Consider the following 18,169-nt stretch of genomic DNA (forward strand, 5'->3'; position numbering starts at 1 on the left):
AAAACGAGTTAATGTACTAAGATAAGGAAACTTATGCCGCCACTGACTAAAATATAAAAAGTATAATTGTGACTTTTTAACGCACAATTCTGACTTTTTTTCCTCAGAATTGCATGATACGAATTTGCAATTGTAAGTTATAAAGTCAGAAATGTGAGTTATAAAGTCAAAATTACAAGTTTATATCTCACAATTCTGACTTTATAAAAAACGTTTTATAAAAAGTACTGATTTTTTTCCTCAATAGGACTCTCAGAATTGTGAGTTTATATCTCGCAATTGTGGGTTATAAAGTATAATTGCGAGTTTATATCTCGCAATTGTGAGTTTATAACTCGCAATTCTGACTTTATTTCTCACAATTGTGTTTATATCTCTCAATTCTGACATTATAACTCTCAATTGCGAGTTTATTTCTCACAATTTTGAGAAAAGAAGAAGAAGAAGAAAAAGTCAGAATTGTGAGATAAAAAGTCACAAGTACCTTTTTTATTTTTATTTAGAGGCGGAAACAAGCTTCCACACTAAAAACTGGTAGTACTAAAAATACTAATACCGAAATAAAAATAAAATAAAGCTTATAATAAAGCTAAAGAGAAACATTAAGATAAAACTAATAAAAGGACAAAAGTGCTTAAATTTACTAAAATGTAACTAAAACTATTATGAATAATGAAATTTTAAATGCACCATTTAAAATATCTAAAAGTCTTTTTATGGTACTATGATGTTTTTTAATTTTGTCTAAAATGAGCTTGACATGGTTAAGAATATTTTTTCTTGTTTCCACAGGGGGAAAAAAAAATCATATGTGATGAGTACATATGTATATAATAATTTATTGTGAATTATTCTTTTAAGAAATATTTTTTTAACTGAATGCTCTTGAAGATTACGGATAGCGGCACATTATAAATTAAGCTTCATCATTATCTTCAGGTTAACTTCTGCCAACTTAATGAGCAAGGCATATGGGATTTTTTGGATGTTATGGCAGTTCATATTTACAGCAGTTACTAATCAGCAGCAACTCAAGAACTGTTCTGAAGGTCATATTCCCAGCTGATTGGCAGATCTGAGTCTAATGTTTTTCATCCACACACACAGTTTCGTAACAATTAACGTAATGGAATCAAATCAATCAAATCTTCGCATGGAAAAAGCAACGCAAGCTGTAGAAAAAAAAAAAACAAACATTTGAAAGTCTTATCAAGTGCAAGATCTGCTTCGCCAATGCTTTTTCTCTGCTGTGAGAGAAGTCACATTATCTTCCCTCAACATGTCATCTGACTTTTGGAGGAAGATTATAATGAAAGCACTTGACATTTCACATTGGCCTTCTGGCAATACAGTGGTGAGAAATGGGACAGGAACGGTCGTTTTTAAGTCTCTGGGGTCATTAATCGATGGAGATATCACCAGCATCATCCAGATGTCTAAATAAAACATTGAGGTTTGAGCTGTGACATGTTTTCTCCTTGTAGTATTCTAATCTATTATACAGCCCACAGAGAGGCAGAAATAGTCAGGTGCCTCTTGTCGCTGACAATTGGGATGTGGAAAGATGGATTTCTTCATCTGCTAAGAAGGGAAATAGAGCCATCAAGGAGACTGAGAGGTGATAACAAGGACACAGAAGCACTGGCGATTATCCCGTTGACAATATGAAATCTGCTATGTAATACTAAACAAAATCTCTCAGGGACAGCATTTTTCAGGCAATACAGCTTCATAACATGTCACGGTTTATAGGTGTCATGAAATATATATCATCTTCAATTCATGTAAAATGCCTAAAAGACTTGAACTGCAAAAGCACTCAACTGCAATGCATTTCACCAAGATCAACACGTCATAGCTGATGAAATCCAGTAAATCATTTCTCATTTGTTTATTTGTTTCTGGGTTGTTTAGGCAAATAGCTCCTCCTGTGCTCATGCACTGGTGGCCAAGCTAATGAAAGATCTTGCTTTCTCAGTTAGATTTACCGATTAAGTGTTCTCTAACCTCTATTTGCCCTTCATTTAGCAGGCATGATGAAACAAATTACAGAATAATCCAGTTAGGAGGGCAATGTGCAAAGATGAGTTACGGTAAAGAGATGCCTCAGGGCAGCGGGACTCGTCTCGGTGGGACACGCACTCTGAGTCACATTACAGCGGATGATATAGGTGTTGGACATGAAACTGTGTCATTCAGGCTAGGGCAAAATTCAGAACTGGCTCCTTTTCAAATTCACAAGTTGGAATTTGAATAGAACTGGCCATGCCCACAGGATGTTGAATGACAAGAAGAGTAATTTACTGAACTGCAATTCCAAGATTTGGCCTAACATAAATTTTGTAACAAAACATAATTACATCATTAATTTTCACTAAACATGCCTGTTTTTACCTGATAGGTAGAACATGTTTTTCTCAGTATGCCAAAAAAGAACAACCATCTAAAAACAGCACCATTAAATGTACATACTTTATTAATATGAAAATATACTGATTATATATTGATGTTTGGCTTCATTGTGAACAGTTCTGATTTAAAGTAGAGCATTCAAGTAAATTAATTGCTCTTCCAGTATAAATATTAAATTAATATTTCTGGAAGTTTCCTTTTATTCAAAAACCAATTCTAAATCCAGTTTGCTACCTTAAAGCTGCAGTCCGTAAGTTTTGCCTCTTTGTCGCCATCTATGTTTAAAACCTGAAATTGCAGTTATTTGCGGAATTTTCACCTTTACGTGGATTGTGCAATGGCATGGCTCCTCAGCACGGATGAATCTAATGTTTGCTGTCAGTCACCACCCCGGTGTGGATACTGTATTTCGGAATCACAGATTCTACGTCTTGGAAGTGTGACCAAAATTTTCACTGGAAAATGTCATCTGAACAAGTAAAATGTCTGACACTTTTGTTCTAACCGACAGAAAAAAAGCATAACAATAAATCATGCTACCAATGGTGATTAAATCTAATGATCGTTGTGACGAGCAGGGCGGGTGAGAGCCGTGAGGGAACGACACGAGGCCGGTGGCGCAAGAGTTAATGAGCCCCACCTGCGAGTCGCACCAGCCTTCAGTCTCTCACGGAGAAGCTCCGGGAGCATAAAAGGAGGAGCGACGACAGTGAAGGACGAGAGAGGACCAGGCCTGGATATTATTTTATGTTTTATTATGTTTGCGTTACTTTCGTTTTGTTCTTTGTTTATTTTATATTAAAGATTATTGTTTGAACATTCGCTGGTTCCCGCCTCCTTCTTCCCGTATATACAAACTGCGTTACAATGGTGCCGAAACCCAGGAGGAAGGAGGGACAGGCTGTCGGAGAGCCCTTGCTGCTGAGGGGGATCGCGGTGCTGTGGAGTTCGGGCAGTGCGGGAGTGTGAAGACCGCGAGAGGCTGGCCGAGGCGGTGGTGCTGGAGCCTAGTGACAGGTGGGACGGAGAGCTCGCTGCCATGCCCCTGGGACGAGGTGGGGTGGCTGCCGTCCAAGAGGGAGCGGAGGAGTTGCCGCCGTGGGCCGGAGCCTGCTGCCGTCCACCATGAAGGGGAGGAGCAGGGGGGCGGGGGAGTAGATCGCAGTCTCGCAGTCCCCGGCTTGCGAGGGGCGATGGGGGTATGTGGCGACAAGGGCGGGCGAGAGCCGTGAGGGAACGGCACGAGGCCGGTGGCGCGAGAGTTAATGAGCCCCACCTGGGAGGCGCGCCGGCCTTCAGTCTCTCATGGAGGAGCTCCGGGAACATAGAAGGAGGTGCAACGACAGTGAAGGATGAGAGAGGACCAGGCCTGGATATTATTTTATGTTTTATTATGTTTGTGTGGCTGGCAGACGTCCGCCAGGGTCTGCCGGCATTACTTTCCTTTTGTTCTTTATTTTATATTAAAGATTATTGTTTGAACGTTCGCCAGTTCCCGCCGCCTCCTTCCCGTATATACGAACTGCGTTACAATCGTTTTTGCTTTTGACTATGGGTGAATCTCCAGTTATCACTGATGATTGTCATTTGGACCTTTTTGGATTACAATCTGCCATCAAAATAATAAGTTTAATTATTGCAGCTGCTGTGAGAAAAGGCTATAAATGATCCGCCACGTGCAGCATCCTCACAAGCCATATAGCCTACTAGCTGGGACACTTTCTCTATGTAAACAGACGTGACGTAATGACGCAAAGACGAACAACTTGCATGCTCGAATTAGGAAACATTATTACAAGCTTACCGTTGTGAATCGGGCTAACATAAAGAGATAGTTTTGAACACTGGCTGGTAATGTACTGGCTCAATTGATTTTGGATCATTTTTAACCAAAAAAGTTACGGACTGCAGCTTTAATTCAAGTCTAAGTGTCATGTAACTTTCTCAAAAATGTCCCCAACAGAACACATTCACTAGCTGACAAAAATATTTTACATGCTATATTCAGATTTATACGGATATAGAAAAAATTGTTTTCTTATATATCAGCTATATGCAATCTCCAACACTGCATGAAAACGTGACAATAATTCCTCTCTCAAATTCTACTGTAGAAAAAAAAAAAAAAAAAAAAAATCAATATGAGTGTGGCTTTAAAAAGCTTCTGCTGCCAAACTCTGTGCAAACTTAAACATAAATCAGGATAACATATTCCGGAGTTTGTTGATATAGTTTTCTTTTAACCTGTGTATCCAGGGAGACAGGTGCACATATAGTGCGGGGGTGCAGTTGGCTGACTCATACTGATGCAAGTAGCTCCGTTCAAGCATCTGTTTGGATAGGCTAAGCATGCATTATCCAAGTACTGACAAAACTCCCCCGTCCATCCTGGTGCACAGAGACACTGTAGGGGGAAGACAAAAATAGTAATTAACCTTAATTATTAGATATTCAATCAATCAGCAAAACACTAAATACTTCTACAATCATGTGCTGTTCTTATAGTTCGGTTAAACATGCATTCAAGCTCTTGATGAAAAGGTAAAATCCCCTACAAAGTAAAGTTTTACTAAATATCCTTACATCAAAAATCTTAGCCAATTCAGTCCTTGGTAATTTTAAGTATAATTTCTCAGAAGGCAATTATACAGCATAGAGTTTAGGAAGATTAAAGGGGGAGAAAGGAAGTTCAAGAAAAGAAAAATGTTGTTGATGACCAACAAATTCATCATCAATTTACTAATGAAAAAAATGTGGCCCGTTTCCTGGACTATGTCAAAGTTTTAATTAAGGATGTGACTGGTTAGAAATTAAACAACCAGATGTCTGCAAGCAGCATGTTAACCAAATCAGCTCTTATAATAGCTAATGTTTACATACATCACAGCAACTTCTGCAGAGAAACAGGCTTTAAAATTCCAATGCGTAACGGTAGCCTGCAGTTTTTCAAGTTTCAGATTTGTTTTCAGGTTATTTTTAAGGAAAGCCATATATATCAGCCATAAAGTCTTCAAGAACACATTCTGAGCTTTCCGGAACGTTATCAGCACATTGTAACATAAAATAAAGAACTTCTACTTTTTTTAAATCTTTCAGAGTTAATGCTGACACACTCAAAAACAATTTTTTCCCCTTCATTTTTGAGAATGTTGATATTTTTCAGGCTTCATTTTGTTCTTTTTATACCTTTAAAATAAATACATTTGAACATTCTGATTAATTAAATGATTCATTATTAGTTCACCTGGATGTCCTTCCAAACCTGTATTCTATTATTTTTCCATAATATTTTCCAACAAAAGGAGAAATTTAAAAATATTTTCATTTTTAGACCATTTAATAGTCAGGATCAATCATAAGTCATTTACTCAACATAAGACATTCTTCAAAAATATGTTTGCATTATATCAAAAGAGCATTTAAATTCATACATTTTGCATAACTGACAGATCCTCATGTATGAACACCAATTTTGATAGTTTAACAAATTGCACTTGCAGTAAATCAATTCATGTGAAGCGCATATTCTAGAGCACTTCATAACAAAAACAGATGCGACTACATCAATCGACAGTTTATAACTGTGACACATCACTCAAAGTGCAGATCTGTTGATGGGAGTGACAGAAAGATGATATTGAAATAGAAGAGGATGGCTGAAACCTTGAGACATGAGCATAAATCAAGGATGCTATTATGTGACTGTGAGACTGATATATAAAAAAACAAAAAAGTCTTATAAATTAACAGATGTGCATTAGCCGCTAGGGAAGGAAGAGATTTTTGGTGGATGTCATGACTGTGGGTAGGATAGGAAATCAAAAGGAACACAATCTAACTACTATATTATATATATATATATATATATATATATATATATATATATATATATATATATATATATATATATATATATATATATATAATAAATATATATATAATATATTTATTATATATTTATAATATTATTATAAATATTTATAATATTATATACTGGTCGTGTAACTGCTGAGAACAGCTTCATCTCGGCCAGTGCTTCGGGGATTTGCAGATGGCTCTTATAGTGGTTAAACATGAGACAATTCATTTTGGGTACATAAAAAGGGGAATCTTTGGTCTTATTAATCCATTACTTGTTCCAGAGCAAGTTGAACTGTGCATAATGGATACAACTAGACAAGCAATATCACACTCGTAGCTGTGCTCAAGTTGACAGTTGGACCAAGTCTACGTTACTAATTCTAAAACGTCATTTCAGAACTAGTAACGAAGGAACATTGAGACCCTCCATTGAAACTGCTGTGTGTCCAACAGAGGGTTTTTTCCAGCTGCTAGCGTACTTTTTCAATTGTTTTCAATGGGAGCGCTGCGTTTTTTAAACGCCAGGAGCGTAACGAGGCACTACGCGTCTTTTTCACACTCAAGGGCTGAGAGCTGGGTGTTTTTTACTGGTCGCCTCGAGTTGAAGAATGTTCAACTTTGAGTAAAACACTGCGCTCATCACTGTCACTTTTTAGCCAGCCGTCCAATCAGAGTGGAGGAGGGGCGGGACAAATACAACACCAACCAACTGTCACAACATTCTTGCTGTACAATGACATCAACGAGAAGAAAACGGAACAAAATGGATATGAAATTAATATTGCTGCTCTCCGAAAATACATAGCAAAGTAATTTCACATTGTGTCAACATTTTAAGTCTGAAACAAATTACCTGCAAAATCAGTTATAAGTAACAGTGCCGCAGATATTCCGTATCATAGCAACAAAGCGTCTCAACGGAAAAAACGCTGCGCTGCAGAAGCGCTCTCAAGCGCTCACAGATAGGCGTTATCAGCAGAGCGCCTGGTGGTGGACACACGGCCTTATTGTATTTTGTACAGTATTATAGAGAGAGAGAGATCGCCTGAGCGAGTATTACAGTACCTGTGTCTGAAATAACATTCATTCTTATCCATTATAAAAGTCCGTTTGAATGTCCGCTGAGGAAACCGATCTTTGTATTTGTCCTTTTTACAGCTAAAGCGGAGTTCAGACTGCACGATTTTAGCCCCGATGCTATATAATAGAGGATGCAAGTTGAATATAGCCTTATATATTAAAAGATCAAATTTAACATAGCACAATTCGACTTGCTCTGGAACAAGTAATGGATTAATAAGACCAAAGATTTGCCCATTTTATGTACCCAAAATTATTTATGTCTCATGTTTAAAGCGGAACTGTTTTCCCCCTACAGGTTCCTTCAGTGAGATTGTGTGGGGTCGGTGCAGCTCAACTTGCAAGTGCTGTATTCTGGCGTAGACGTGCCAGAGAGGGTTAGTGCACGCCTCAAACACACCACTACAAGTCAATTAACCATCGTGAGGACTTAGAAAACTATTTATGAAGGTAAAAAAAATTACTTAGTTCTGCTGCACTATAAAGGCCAGAAAACACCAAGCCGACGAATTAGTGGCGACAAAAACAAACTGTGGGGTTGGCTCACGTCGGCAGCGTCAGTGTCCAAAGTTGCCCTGCCACACCAAACCGACGCTAAACAGCCGATGGCCAAGCAGCACGTCAGTTCTGCGCCTGCATGAGATGAAATGCGTTTCCGAAACAGCAGGCGGCAGTAGCTGAGCAGCCAATCAGAATGATCAGATGGCCCGACAGACCGACGAGCTCCAACGCCGATTCAACATTTCGAATCGGCCGAAAAAAGGCTGACGGTGCGGAACACACTGAGAAAACTTAGTCGGCCGACGAAGAAAAACTGCCCAACGGCCGACCGTCGGCTTGGTGTGTTCCTGCCTTAAGAGCCAGTGGCAAATCCCCGAAGCACTGTCCGAGATGAAGCTGTTCTCGGCGCGTACACAACCCCTGAACGGCCATTGACGGCCTGGAGCGTGCATCTCCGAAAACGTCTTAAATTGTAAAATAGGCGCTATGATTAAATATAAGTCACATAATTCAGGTCTAAACAACTACATTCTCGCCTAAAAAACTCTTAAAACTACAGTTCGTGGTACAACAAGTGTAGTATTCGCAAAAATTACGTTGGATTTACTCGGCGGCCATCCACGCTAGCGGAGTGATACAAAAGGTAAAAAGGTAGTGCTGTTATCACTAAAATATTGCACGGCTATCAGCCAACCAGATTCATGAACCAGAAAGAACTGTTGTATAAATATATATACACACTCATCTGCCACTTTATTAGGTACACCTGTTCAACTGCTCGTTAAAGCAAATATCTAATCAGCCAATCACATGGCAGCAACTCAATGATTTTAAAGCATGTAGCCTTGGTCAAGACGGTTTGCTGAAATTCAAACTGAGTATAACAATGGGGAGGAAAGATTTTGAACGTGACTTTGAACATGGCATGGTTGTTGGTACCAGACGGGCTGGTCTGAGCATTTCAGGAACTGCTGATCTGCTGGGATTTTCACACACAACCATAGAGTATTCAGAGAATGATCGAAAGAGAGAAGGTATCTAGTGAGCAGCAGTTCTCTGAGTGAAAAGGTCTTGTTAATGCCAGAGGTCAGAGGAGAATGGCTAAACTGGTTCGAGCTGATAGAAAGCCAACAGTAACTCAAATAACCACTGGTTACAACCGAGGTCTGCAGAAGAGCATCTCTGGATGCACAACACATCGAACCTTGAAGCGGATGGACTACAGCAGCAGAAGACACACCGGGTGCCACTCCTGTCAGCTTAAAACAGGATATTGAATAGAATTCTATGGAATAGAATTTGGTGTAAACAACATGAAAGCATGGATCCATCCTGCCTTGTATCCATGGTTGCTGCTGGTGATGTAATGGTGTGGGGGATATTTTCTTGGCACACTTTGGGCCCCTTAATACCAATTGAGCATCATTTAAACCCCACAGCCTACCTGAGTATTGCTGCTAACCATGTCCATCCCTTTATGATCACAGTGTATCCATTGTCTGATGGCTACTTCCAAAGCTCAAATAATCTCAAACTGGTCTCTTGAACATGACTATGAGTTCACTATACTCAAATGGCCTCCACAGTCACCAGATCTCAATCCATTAGAGCACTTTCGGGATGTGGTGGAACGGTTGATTCGTATCACTGATGTGCAGCCGACAAATCTGCAGCAACTGTGTGATGCTATCATGTAAATATGGACCAAAATCTCTAAGGAATGTTTCGAGCACCTTGTTAAATATATGCCATGAAGAATTAAAGAAGTTCCCAAGGTAAAAAGGGTTCCAACCCAGTACAAACAAGGTGTACCTATTAAAGTGACCGGTGAGTGTATAAAGACAACATTTCTCTACAAACTTCCTAACACCACACACAGCATATACATCTCTTTTAATCCACAAGTTCTCATTTAGCTTCTCTTTAAGCACTTTTGCACCGAATAGTTCTAGGAACTCAGTTAACTAGCCACTAGGATAGTTCCCCAAGAACTAATTTCTCCCCTGGGCCATGTTTCTGGTTGCATTAGCACCGGAAATAGTAATTCTGAAGCAGCCGAAATGGCATCTTTAAGCACAGCATTTACAAACGGTAAAAACCAGTGGATGGCGGATGCCGTGATCAGAGCTGTATTTGTTGTGTGTCGTGGGTTTCATGATAAGGGAGATGGAATGTAAACGCATAATTTATGTGACTGAAAGAGCAAAAAGTGGGGCTAAGAGAGGAAATCTCCTGTTTCAGTATTTCATATCATCGAGGCGGAGAAAAGAACAACCCTGCAGACAACAGGTAAATGCCGTTATCGCTGTTTTCCATGTTTGTGAAGTAAATATGTTTACACAGCTTTTTAAACATACCGGGTGCCTGTGTTTGACATGCGTTTGACAAAATCAGCATACACTTACATCACTGATAGTTCCTCTAGTGCTGGTTTAGACCCTACTCTGAAGTAGCAGCTAATTTAGTTCTCCCAAAAGGAGTTCCTAGAACTAAAATCATTCCTGTGGTGCGAACACAGCAAAACCCGAGTACTTCAGCCAATAGTTCTAGGAACTATGAAAAGGTTCCTCCAGTGCAAAAGCCCCTTTTAATGGAGTAATATAACAAATGTATGTGATCTGAAATGATTTTTTTTTTTTTCATGTGCAAATAAACCACTGCAAAAAAAAAATATGTTACTTACATTATATCCTCCAACTAGGTTGAGACACAATCCCTCATTCAGGCAGTTAATACTGAGCAGCTTGCAGAAGTCAATTATTTCTTCACAGTTCTCTCCAGAAAAACCTTGCCGGCATCTACAGGAAGATGACATTAACTTTAGCCACATATAAAAATAGACTTCTAAGGGGAAAAAAATGGCCCAGAGTAACAATCAGGTTGATAAAATGCAGGCACTTTATGCTTTTTTTTTTTTTTAGATGTCACTGGTGTGTCATTATCACCATTATGCTCCTTGGTGACATTTGTGGAGAATTAAAAGACCCTTTAAGCAAATGCATGACAAGAATGTCTGTTAAATGTTCAACCTCTGGCACATATGCTTCATGAATCCTCTTGTTTCCTTAGCCTCAGTCAGATCTTTGTCATCCTTCTGCTGTGATAAGACTTCAGTAATATTATTCTGACACAAAGGCAAGATCACTCAATTATTAACACAGACTCTAAGGTGACCAGCTGCTATTGCTTTTATCTGCCCTTCTCTTTACACACACACTATCATCCTCTAGTCATTCTTTTTCTCAATTTTTAATTCATTTTTCCCCTTTCAATCTCTATCTTATCTTACGTTTGTCATTTAGTCAGAGGGGCCATCAAATGTATTGATTCAAGTGATCTTTGCTAATAAAAACTAGAAAGATGAACAGAAGCAAGAGAAGACATAGCTGTGAATCCCCCAAGGACTGGAAGTTCTCATAAAGTGTAGCGGATTCTGAAACTGTAGCGTATTCCCTTATTATCAGCAGGAAGTAATTCAAAATCTGTCAAAGGCTGAATATTAAATCTTACAAGTGGAGATTTAATGAACATTTCACTGTCTACAGACTATATTCCTATTTTTGGCCAGTATAATCACATACTAAGAAACACACACAATCACAGCACACATGACATTCAGCATTTCAAAATGTGAGTTTCATAACGAAGCAATTTGTCAAAAGAATGTAAAATGAATACCTTTAACACAAACTATGAACAGGTACTACTATTACACAGACATCAACAAACCCAAACGCACAAGTGATTCATGGGAAAAGTGTTTCTGAAAAGCTGGTTTTCTGATTTGATACAAAAAAAGTGGAGCATTTCCTATAATTATTTTCCCCATTTGCACATATTCTTTAATTGACCTTAACAAAAAAAAAAAAAAGAAAAAAAAGAAGAAGAAAATCTGGATATAACAAACATGTCCCAGAATACATGGGAGTTTAAATTAGCTTTAATTGCTAAAATATAAACAAGAAACAATGAACGTAGACTAACCAACCAACCAACCATCAGCTTACAGAGGACAAGACCATCAGAGAAAGGAGGCTAGGAGACTTTGACTGCGATTTGCAGCCAACAGTCAGGGTGGACAGTTTCCCGTAGTGATGCTCACAAGGTGATAGCTTTCTTTATCACAGTCAAAGTGGATTAGATGCAATATTTGTCAAATAAAACAGGCATTTCAGATTCATTGTGTTCTGATGCTTCCTGAAGCAGTGTTTTGAAATCAGTCATCACTAAATAAGTCGTTATTTTGTTTTTTTGGCACTCCAAAAATATTCTCGTCGCTTTATAATATTAATATTGAATCACTGTACTCACATGAACCGATTTAAATATGTTTTTAGTACCTTTATGGATCTTGAGAGAGGAAATGTCATTGCTCCCAATGGAGGCCTCACGGAGCCATTGGATTTCAACTAAAATACCTTAATTTGTGTTCCGAAGACTTACCCACGGCATGAGGGTAAGTGATAAATGACAGAATTTTCATTTTTGGGTGAACTAACCCTTTAACAGAGTGCCTGTATGTACAAAAATAAAGTTCCAAATAAGTTTATAATATTTAAATATCAATAAAATGGAGTCTATAAATTTTTTTATTATTTTTAGTATGATAAATATGACACAATAGAGCATGAAATGATTTCTACTGGTGTAAAAACAGAGATTTGTGAGCAATAGGGGAACTAAAGGTGTCAGAATAAACATGAAAGTCTGGCCAATTGTGAAATAGCTGTCATCATCAGAGCTTGTACAACCGCTCTGGAGAAGCTGCGCTGAGCTTTACTTTAATGGCATACATCACAGTATCATGGTGAAGGAGCGGTCTCAAATCGGACAACATTTTTAAACTGACATGCACTGCTGCAAATCAGATGCAGATTGGTCTGCGTAGCACAGCATGAAGTCAAATACAAAACACAAACATATACACACACAAGACAAATGGGTTAACAAACTTCAAAATAAGAGCAAGAAAACGGAATACAACTCAGATATTTGAATAACATGCATATAGAGTAATTCAAATAAGACAAGGAATACTGCATTAAAAAGTTCATTCAAATGTCAATATTGACTTTAAGCAAGCAAAATTACTTTAGACAATCTAAAGTTTTCTTTAGGCTGTGACAAGAGAAATGATAATTAAAATGCCTTTACCAGAAATACTAATGCTGATGACCTGAGCTAACAAGTCATTGAATATTCTCAATTCTCTTACCTGCAATGATATTGGCCATTCTGAACTACACAGATGCCACCGTTGAGACAGGGCAAAGTGCCACACATCTCCGCCTGCTCCGAGCATGCCGGGTCTACACATATGCATGTGGAATTCTGTATAAAAAGAAACAGAACACCCCAAAGAGGGTTGGTTACACGTCAATTGGAGAGACATGCTGAAATCTAAATCACAACCTAAGGTGAGCTTGAACACCATTATATTTGCATCAACTAACACTTTTTCACCAAGAGCTGCTGGTGCTTGGCCAGAGCTGAGGTTTGTCCCAGGGGATCTGCACATTCACATTTTCATTCATTTGAAAGCCAAACAATGTAACTGGCTATATAACCCAGCCAAACAATGTAACGTGCTATGCAACACAGCCGCAAACAAGCATAGTGCATTGTAATCTTTATTAGTAGTTTTGAGGACATATTTTTAAACATTCAAAGTAGGGCTTGGCGATATGATGGTATATATCATGGTGACGGTCTAGAGATTTTTGCTATATTATGTATATCGCAGTATGTAAATATATAAGTATAGCTCAGCACTATTGACACTTTAGAGTGATGAAACGCATTAAACAAACAATAGTTATTAAATAGTTGTTAAAAACAGTTAAGTGCAGTAAGTCGTGAAAAAGAACTCAATATGGTGCTCACTGCTCAGGCTGATTGACACAGCTGAAGTGTGCACACAGAAAGCTGCGTCTCTCAGCATGTGTTCACGTATTCATTTCTCTTTCACATTATTGCACCTGAATGGTCGAATACACACAATTATGTCAATTTAGTCATGGTGGGTTATATCTCAAGTGAAAGTAAACAGTTGGGTGTAAACTGGATGTGTATCAGTATATTGGATCCGTGCATTCGTTCTTAAAGTGACAGCAGCCTAATAAACCTGACTTTCAAACAAGAAAAAAAAAAAAAACCTTGCTGCATTTGACTGAATAACTTTTTTTTAGCTTTAATAATAATACATTTATATTAATTCATACAGTGAAGACTAGTAGACAGTATTTTATTTTTTACATTTGATTATTCCTTTTTTGTTCTATTTCTTACTATATGTTAAATAAACCTATTGTACCTGAAAAAAACTTAGTTTCATTCATATTTTCTTATATTGTATTTGTCCTATTGTTTGTAATTTCCTTCTTTGTTCTTATTTTTAATAACAAAAATAACATAAAACAAAATAGCTAATCCCATCAGAGGTTGGTCTTGATGTAATGGTCAGACATCAAATAAAAGTGATAAAAAAATTCCTGATTGGGCGAAGCAGAGAGAGGGAATCTACTTGCACACACAACTTAAATGAAAAGATTCCACATAGGAAATAAGGAACATCCAGGAACTCAAGATCCAAGACACGGATATGATAACAGCAACAAATGACTAGCAAAGCATGATTGAAAACCAAGGCCTTAAATACACCGAACAATGAGTAGATCATTAACAACAGCTGGAATTAATAATGGTGACTATGGTAACTAATATAACAGACAAAATGGAAACCAAACACAGGAAGAGAATTTAGAAACAATGGTAAGAGAGAATGCACTTCAACACAGAAGTCCACACAAAACAAAAGACACAGAACTGGGATAGTGACACTTATGTTATATTTGTAAAATATTTCCATAACTATCCATAACTTTTTTTTTTTAAGTCAGTTACATAAAAACATAGATTTGAATATAATATAGAATTTGATATAGAAAAGTAAGACTGACTTCCCCTAACTAATTGTTAGTTATTTGTATTAGTTCTTAAGACACAGTCTTAATGGCTATGTTTATACAATATCATTAATTTAGAAAAAAATATCATTCAATATCAGCAATTTAGTTTAGTTTTTTTTTTTTTTCCCACAAGTTGTTTAAAAAACTTGAGGACATTATCCTGTCCCATGACCACTGATGTTATTGCTTCCTGGTTTGAGACCAGTGGAACCAACTTTATATCAGAGAAAATGAGCAGAACGGGGCCAGATTGGACACCGGCTCTGGCACCAGCACAGGCACCCTGTCGGTAACCTTGGACTGCCTACAGGACAAACAAAATTAGTGACTTACAACATAAATTTTTTTTGGAGCCGATCATGACAAACCATAGAAATAACCAGCACTGGAGCATCCAGAGCTGAATAAGCAGTACAATAGACAAGTCATTAGCCGGTTCTGCTCTCCGACTTTCACTAACCCATACTGACATCAATACTATTTCTGACTGAGTCATTCAAAGATGAGTAACAGAAGCTGAGAACAATCCCAGATGAAAGTAATATGGAGACTCCCACTGATATAAGCATTGGTGCAGTTCTGGAGCAGCGTGAAGGATTATTTCATTTTCATACAGATGAGCTCTCTTAGGAGGATGTCTCAGATAGACCAAATCAATGTCAGACAAATCAATTTAATGTGTCTGAGTGTGCGTATGTGTGTTAGAGAGAAATTAAAGTCTATCTTTACTGTCCATGCTCTCAAATGACTAAGGTACCTCATGAGAATCTGCTACGGACAGGCCCATGTGCTGAATTTCACTACCAAGTAAATGAAGGTCACATAAGACAATTAGTCTGCCACTGGCCCACTTTCTTCTAAATTCATCTCTTTATTACTGTAATGGATCATGAACAGCAGACTGTAACTGTAACAATATGGGGAGACATTTCTAAGTGAACATGGCACAAAAGTCCCATAATTCCATATTTATTTATCCCATAATTAATGTTTGTGCTAAATTGAATGTGCAACAACTTGCTCAAGTCCAATAAATAAATATATTACAAATGCCATGCCGATTCTGCAATCAAAACAATTATTAATGGTTATTGTAACCTTCAATGTGACACAGGCTGATCCACTTCAGGTGTGTCACAGACATTTGCATGTGGCATTTCAAATTAATCACATTCTCTCGGGCAAAAATAAAGATGGAAAAAAACAGCATCAGGAGCAATGTAGAAAAAAAAGGGCCTCACAAGTTTGTCTGTGGTGCAGGCTTCGTCCAGTTGACATCCGTTAGATTTGCAGAAGCTGTCAATCTCAGTGGTGGTCTCACAGTTGAGGCCTGTGAAACCCCCTGGGCATGTGCAAACATATCCATTTGCAGTCTCCTCACAGCGACCGTCATTCCAGCATGGGTTTGAATCACAGAGGAGCTTCTTTCGCTCACAGTAAGTACCTGCAATGCAAGAATTTGCTGAGAATGAATGGATATTAAATGATCATCAGAATGAAAACACATGCTTCTGTCAAGCATTTGCGTGTAACAACTTTAATGATGAAATTATGATTCATTACTTAGTCTGCATTTTTAAATTTAGAACCAATTTAAATTACATACACCCAAAACTATAGACTCCATGCAGTGATTTAAGCTGTATGATGTTAAGCTGTTAAAGAAATCATTATATAAATATATTGAAAAGAAATAAGAAAAAAAGAAAAGAAAAACAAGTGTAATAAAATTAATGTCTATTTGGGGGCAATTGGGGGTTCGGTGCCTTGCTCAAGGGCACCTCAGTTGTGGGTAATGAGAGTAAAAGGGAGCTCTGTTCATTCACTCCCTTACATTTCCTATTGGCACTGGTACTCGAACCCACAACCTTCGGGTTACAAGTCCAACTCTCTAACCATTAGGCTTGACCATTACTGATCAAATAAAATGATCAAACCTATTATTTAGAACACATTTGTAAATCCATTGAGTACTAGGGCATGTACTCAAGCATGCTCTTCTGTTTACCAGTACATATTAAAATTATTAAAACGAAAAAACAGTTGTAGAAAGAATTATCTTCGAATTGTATTCAAACACAACTACTAATCTGATTTAAGACAGCTGATCTTTAGCTCCAAATCATGCTCAAAATTGTACGCTTCTGACTGCTTAGTGAGAATAAATGTTCAAACTTTACAACTGCAATGACAGCAGACAATTGTTCCAGCATGTCAAGAGTACTGATGGTCTCAGCGTGGCGTCCCATGGCTCTCATTTGGTCTTGGAAAAATGAGAACATAAAGCTCATATTCGCCTCCCACTTCTCTGAATGCTTCACTAATGTGGAGGTTCAAGGGCCCAAATTATGTCCCCATTGTCCGTAAACCGAACAACCCGATCATACTGGCTGAAGGTTTTGGACTGAGAACATCTAGGCTGCGGGTTCCTCTAAGGTAACTCTGGATTGGAACATCAGTCTGATTTCTGCGCCTCGCAGGTTAAATTTAGACTTGACTATGCAGCACTGTAGGTTCAAGGTGAACATGATTTGATTTTATTCCCTAGTGGTTCTCTGTTTGCTTTTTCTTTTTTCCCCTCCATGTTCCTCAGCAGGAGCTAACTCATTTATCTTCCTTGTTACTGCGTTTTCCTTTTCTTTTGTCGTTCAGTTTTTAAAGCATATTCCAGTGTGTTAAGCTCACGGGATGATACAAAGGTCATTAGTCCCAGAGGCACCCAACTGCTTTTGAGGACACACCACTGGGCGTCATGTACGTCTCTGTGCAGTGTTTCTCAGGGATCCACAGTGGGAAATTGAAAAAGCTCTTGACATTATAAAACTCAAAGCTCAACATATTCTTTTATTCTTCTACAAGAACTACCTTTGATTGGCAACGACTCCTCGTAGGAGGTCTTTGAAATAGTAATGCATCTTTTAGGTACATGATTTAATGTTTGATAAAGGTTGATGACTTCATGAAGGTTGATGAAAATCATAAAAGCAGTGATATGAAACGGATAGTGCCACCCTGTTGTGCACTACCTAGAGATATAAACCCATCCGAATCAAAAGCCAGCCTTGCTATTAAAACCACTCAGAAACAAGACAATTATAGGATTTGAATTTCCACAAAAACCATGGGGCAGGTGAATAGCAAAATTAATAGTGTACCCAATAGGGCACATCCTATTAATTTCATAACATGCAGATACAAAAACCCCTGGCAGTCTGAATAAGGTACACAGGAGAGTGGAATCAAAAGAAAATCTCATTTGAAGTGTCCCACGAGTGGGCCTCATTATTATGTGTGTGTAGTCTCTGGTCCGTTAGGGCAGTCGGAACCGGGCCAGCCTTTAACTTCAC

At 38.2% G+C, this 18,169-nt stretch overlaps 1 protein-coding gene across 1 annotated transcript in view; it reads right to left on the bottom strand.

Moving 5' to 3' along the window:
* Nucleotides 1-18,169, bottom strand: part of eys (eyes shut homolog) — a 300,156-nt gene that overhangs the window by 273,777 nt on the left and 8,210 nt on the right. Inside the window, exons 3-6 of the mRNA XM_067386962.1 lie at nt 16,064-16,266; nt 13,070-13,185; nt 10,538-10,652; nt 4,657-4,816 (exon numbers count right to left, since the gene is read on the bottom strand). Of these exons, the coding sequence (XP_067243063.1) occupies nt 4,657-4,816; nt 10,538-10,652; nt 13,070-13,185; nt 16,064-16,266 (594 nt within the window). The remainder of the gene's footprint in view (nt 1-4,656; nt 4,817-10,537; nt 10,653-13,069; nt 13,186-16,063; nt 16,267-18,169) is intronic.

This window comes from Chanodichthys erythropterus, chromosome 5 (assembly GCF_024489055.1).
Source record: "Chanodichthys erythropterus isolate Z2021 chromosome 5, ASM2448905v1, whole genome shotgun sequence".
In the NCBI taxonomy this organism is placed as follows: Eukaryota; Metazoa; Chordata; class Actinopteri; order Cypriniformes; family Xenocyprididae; genus Chanodichthys; species Chanodichthys erythropterus.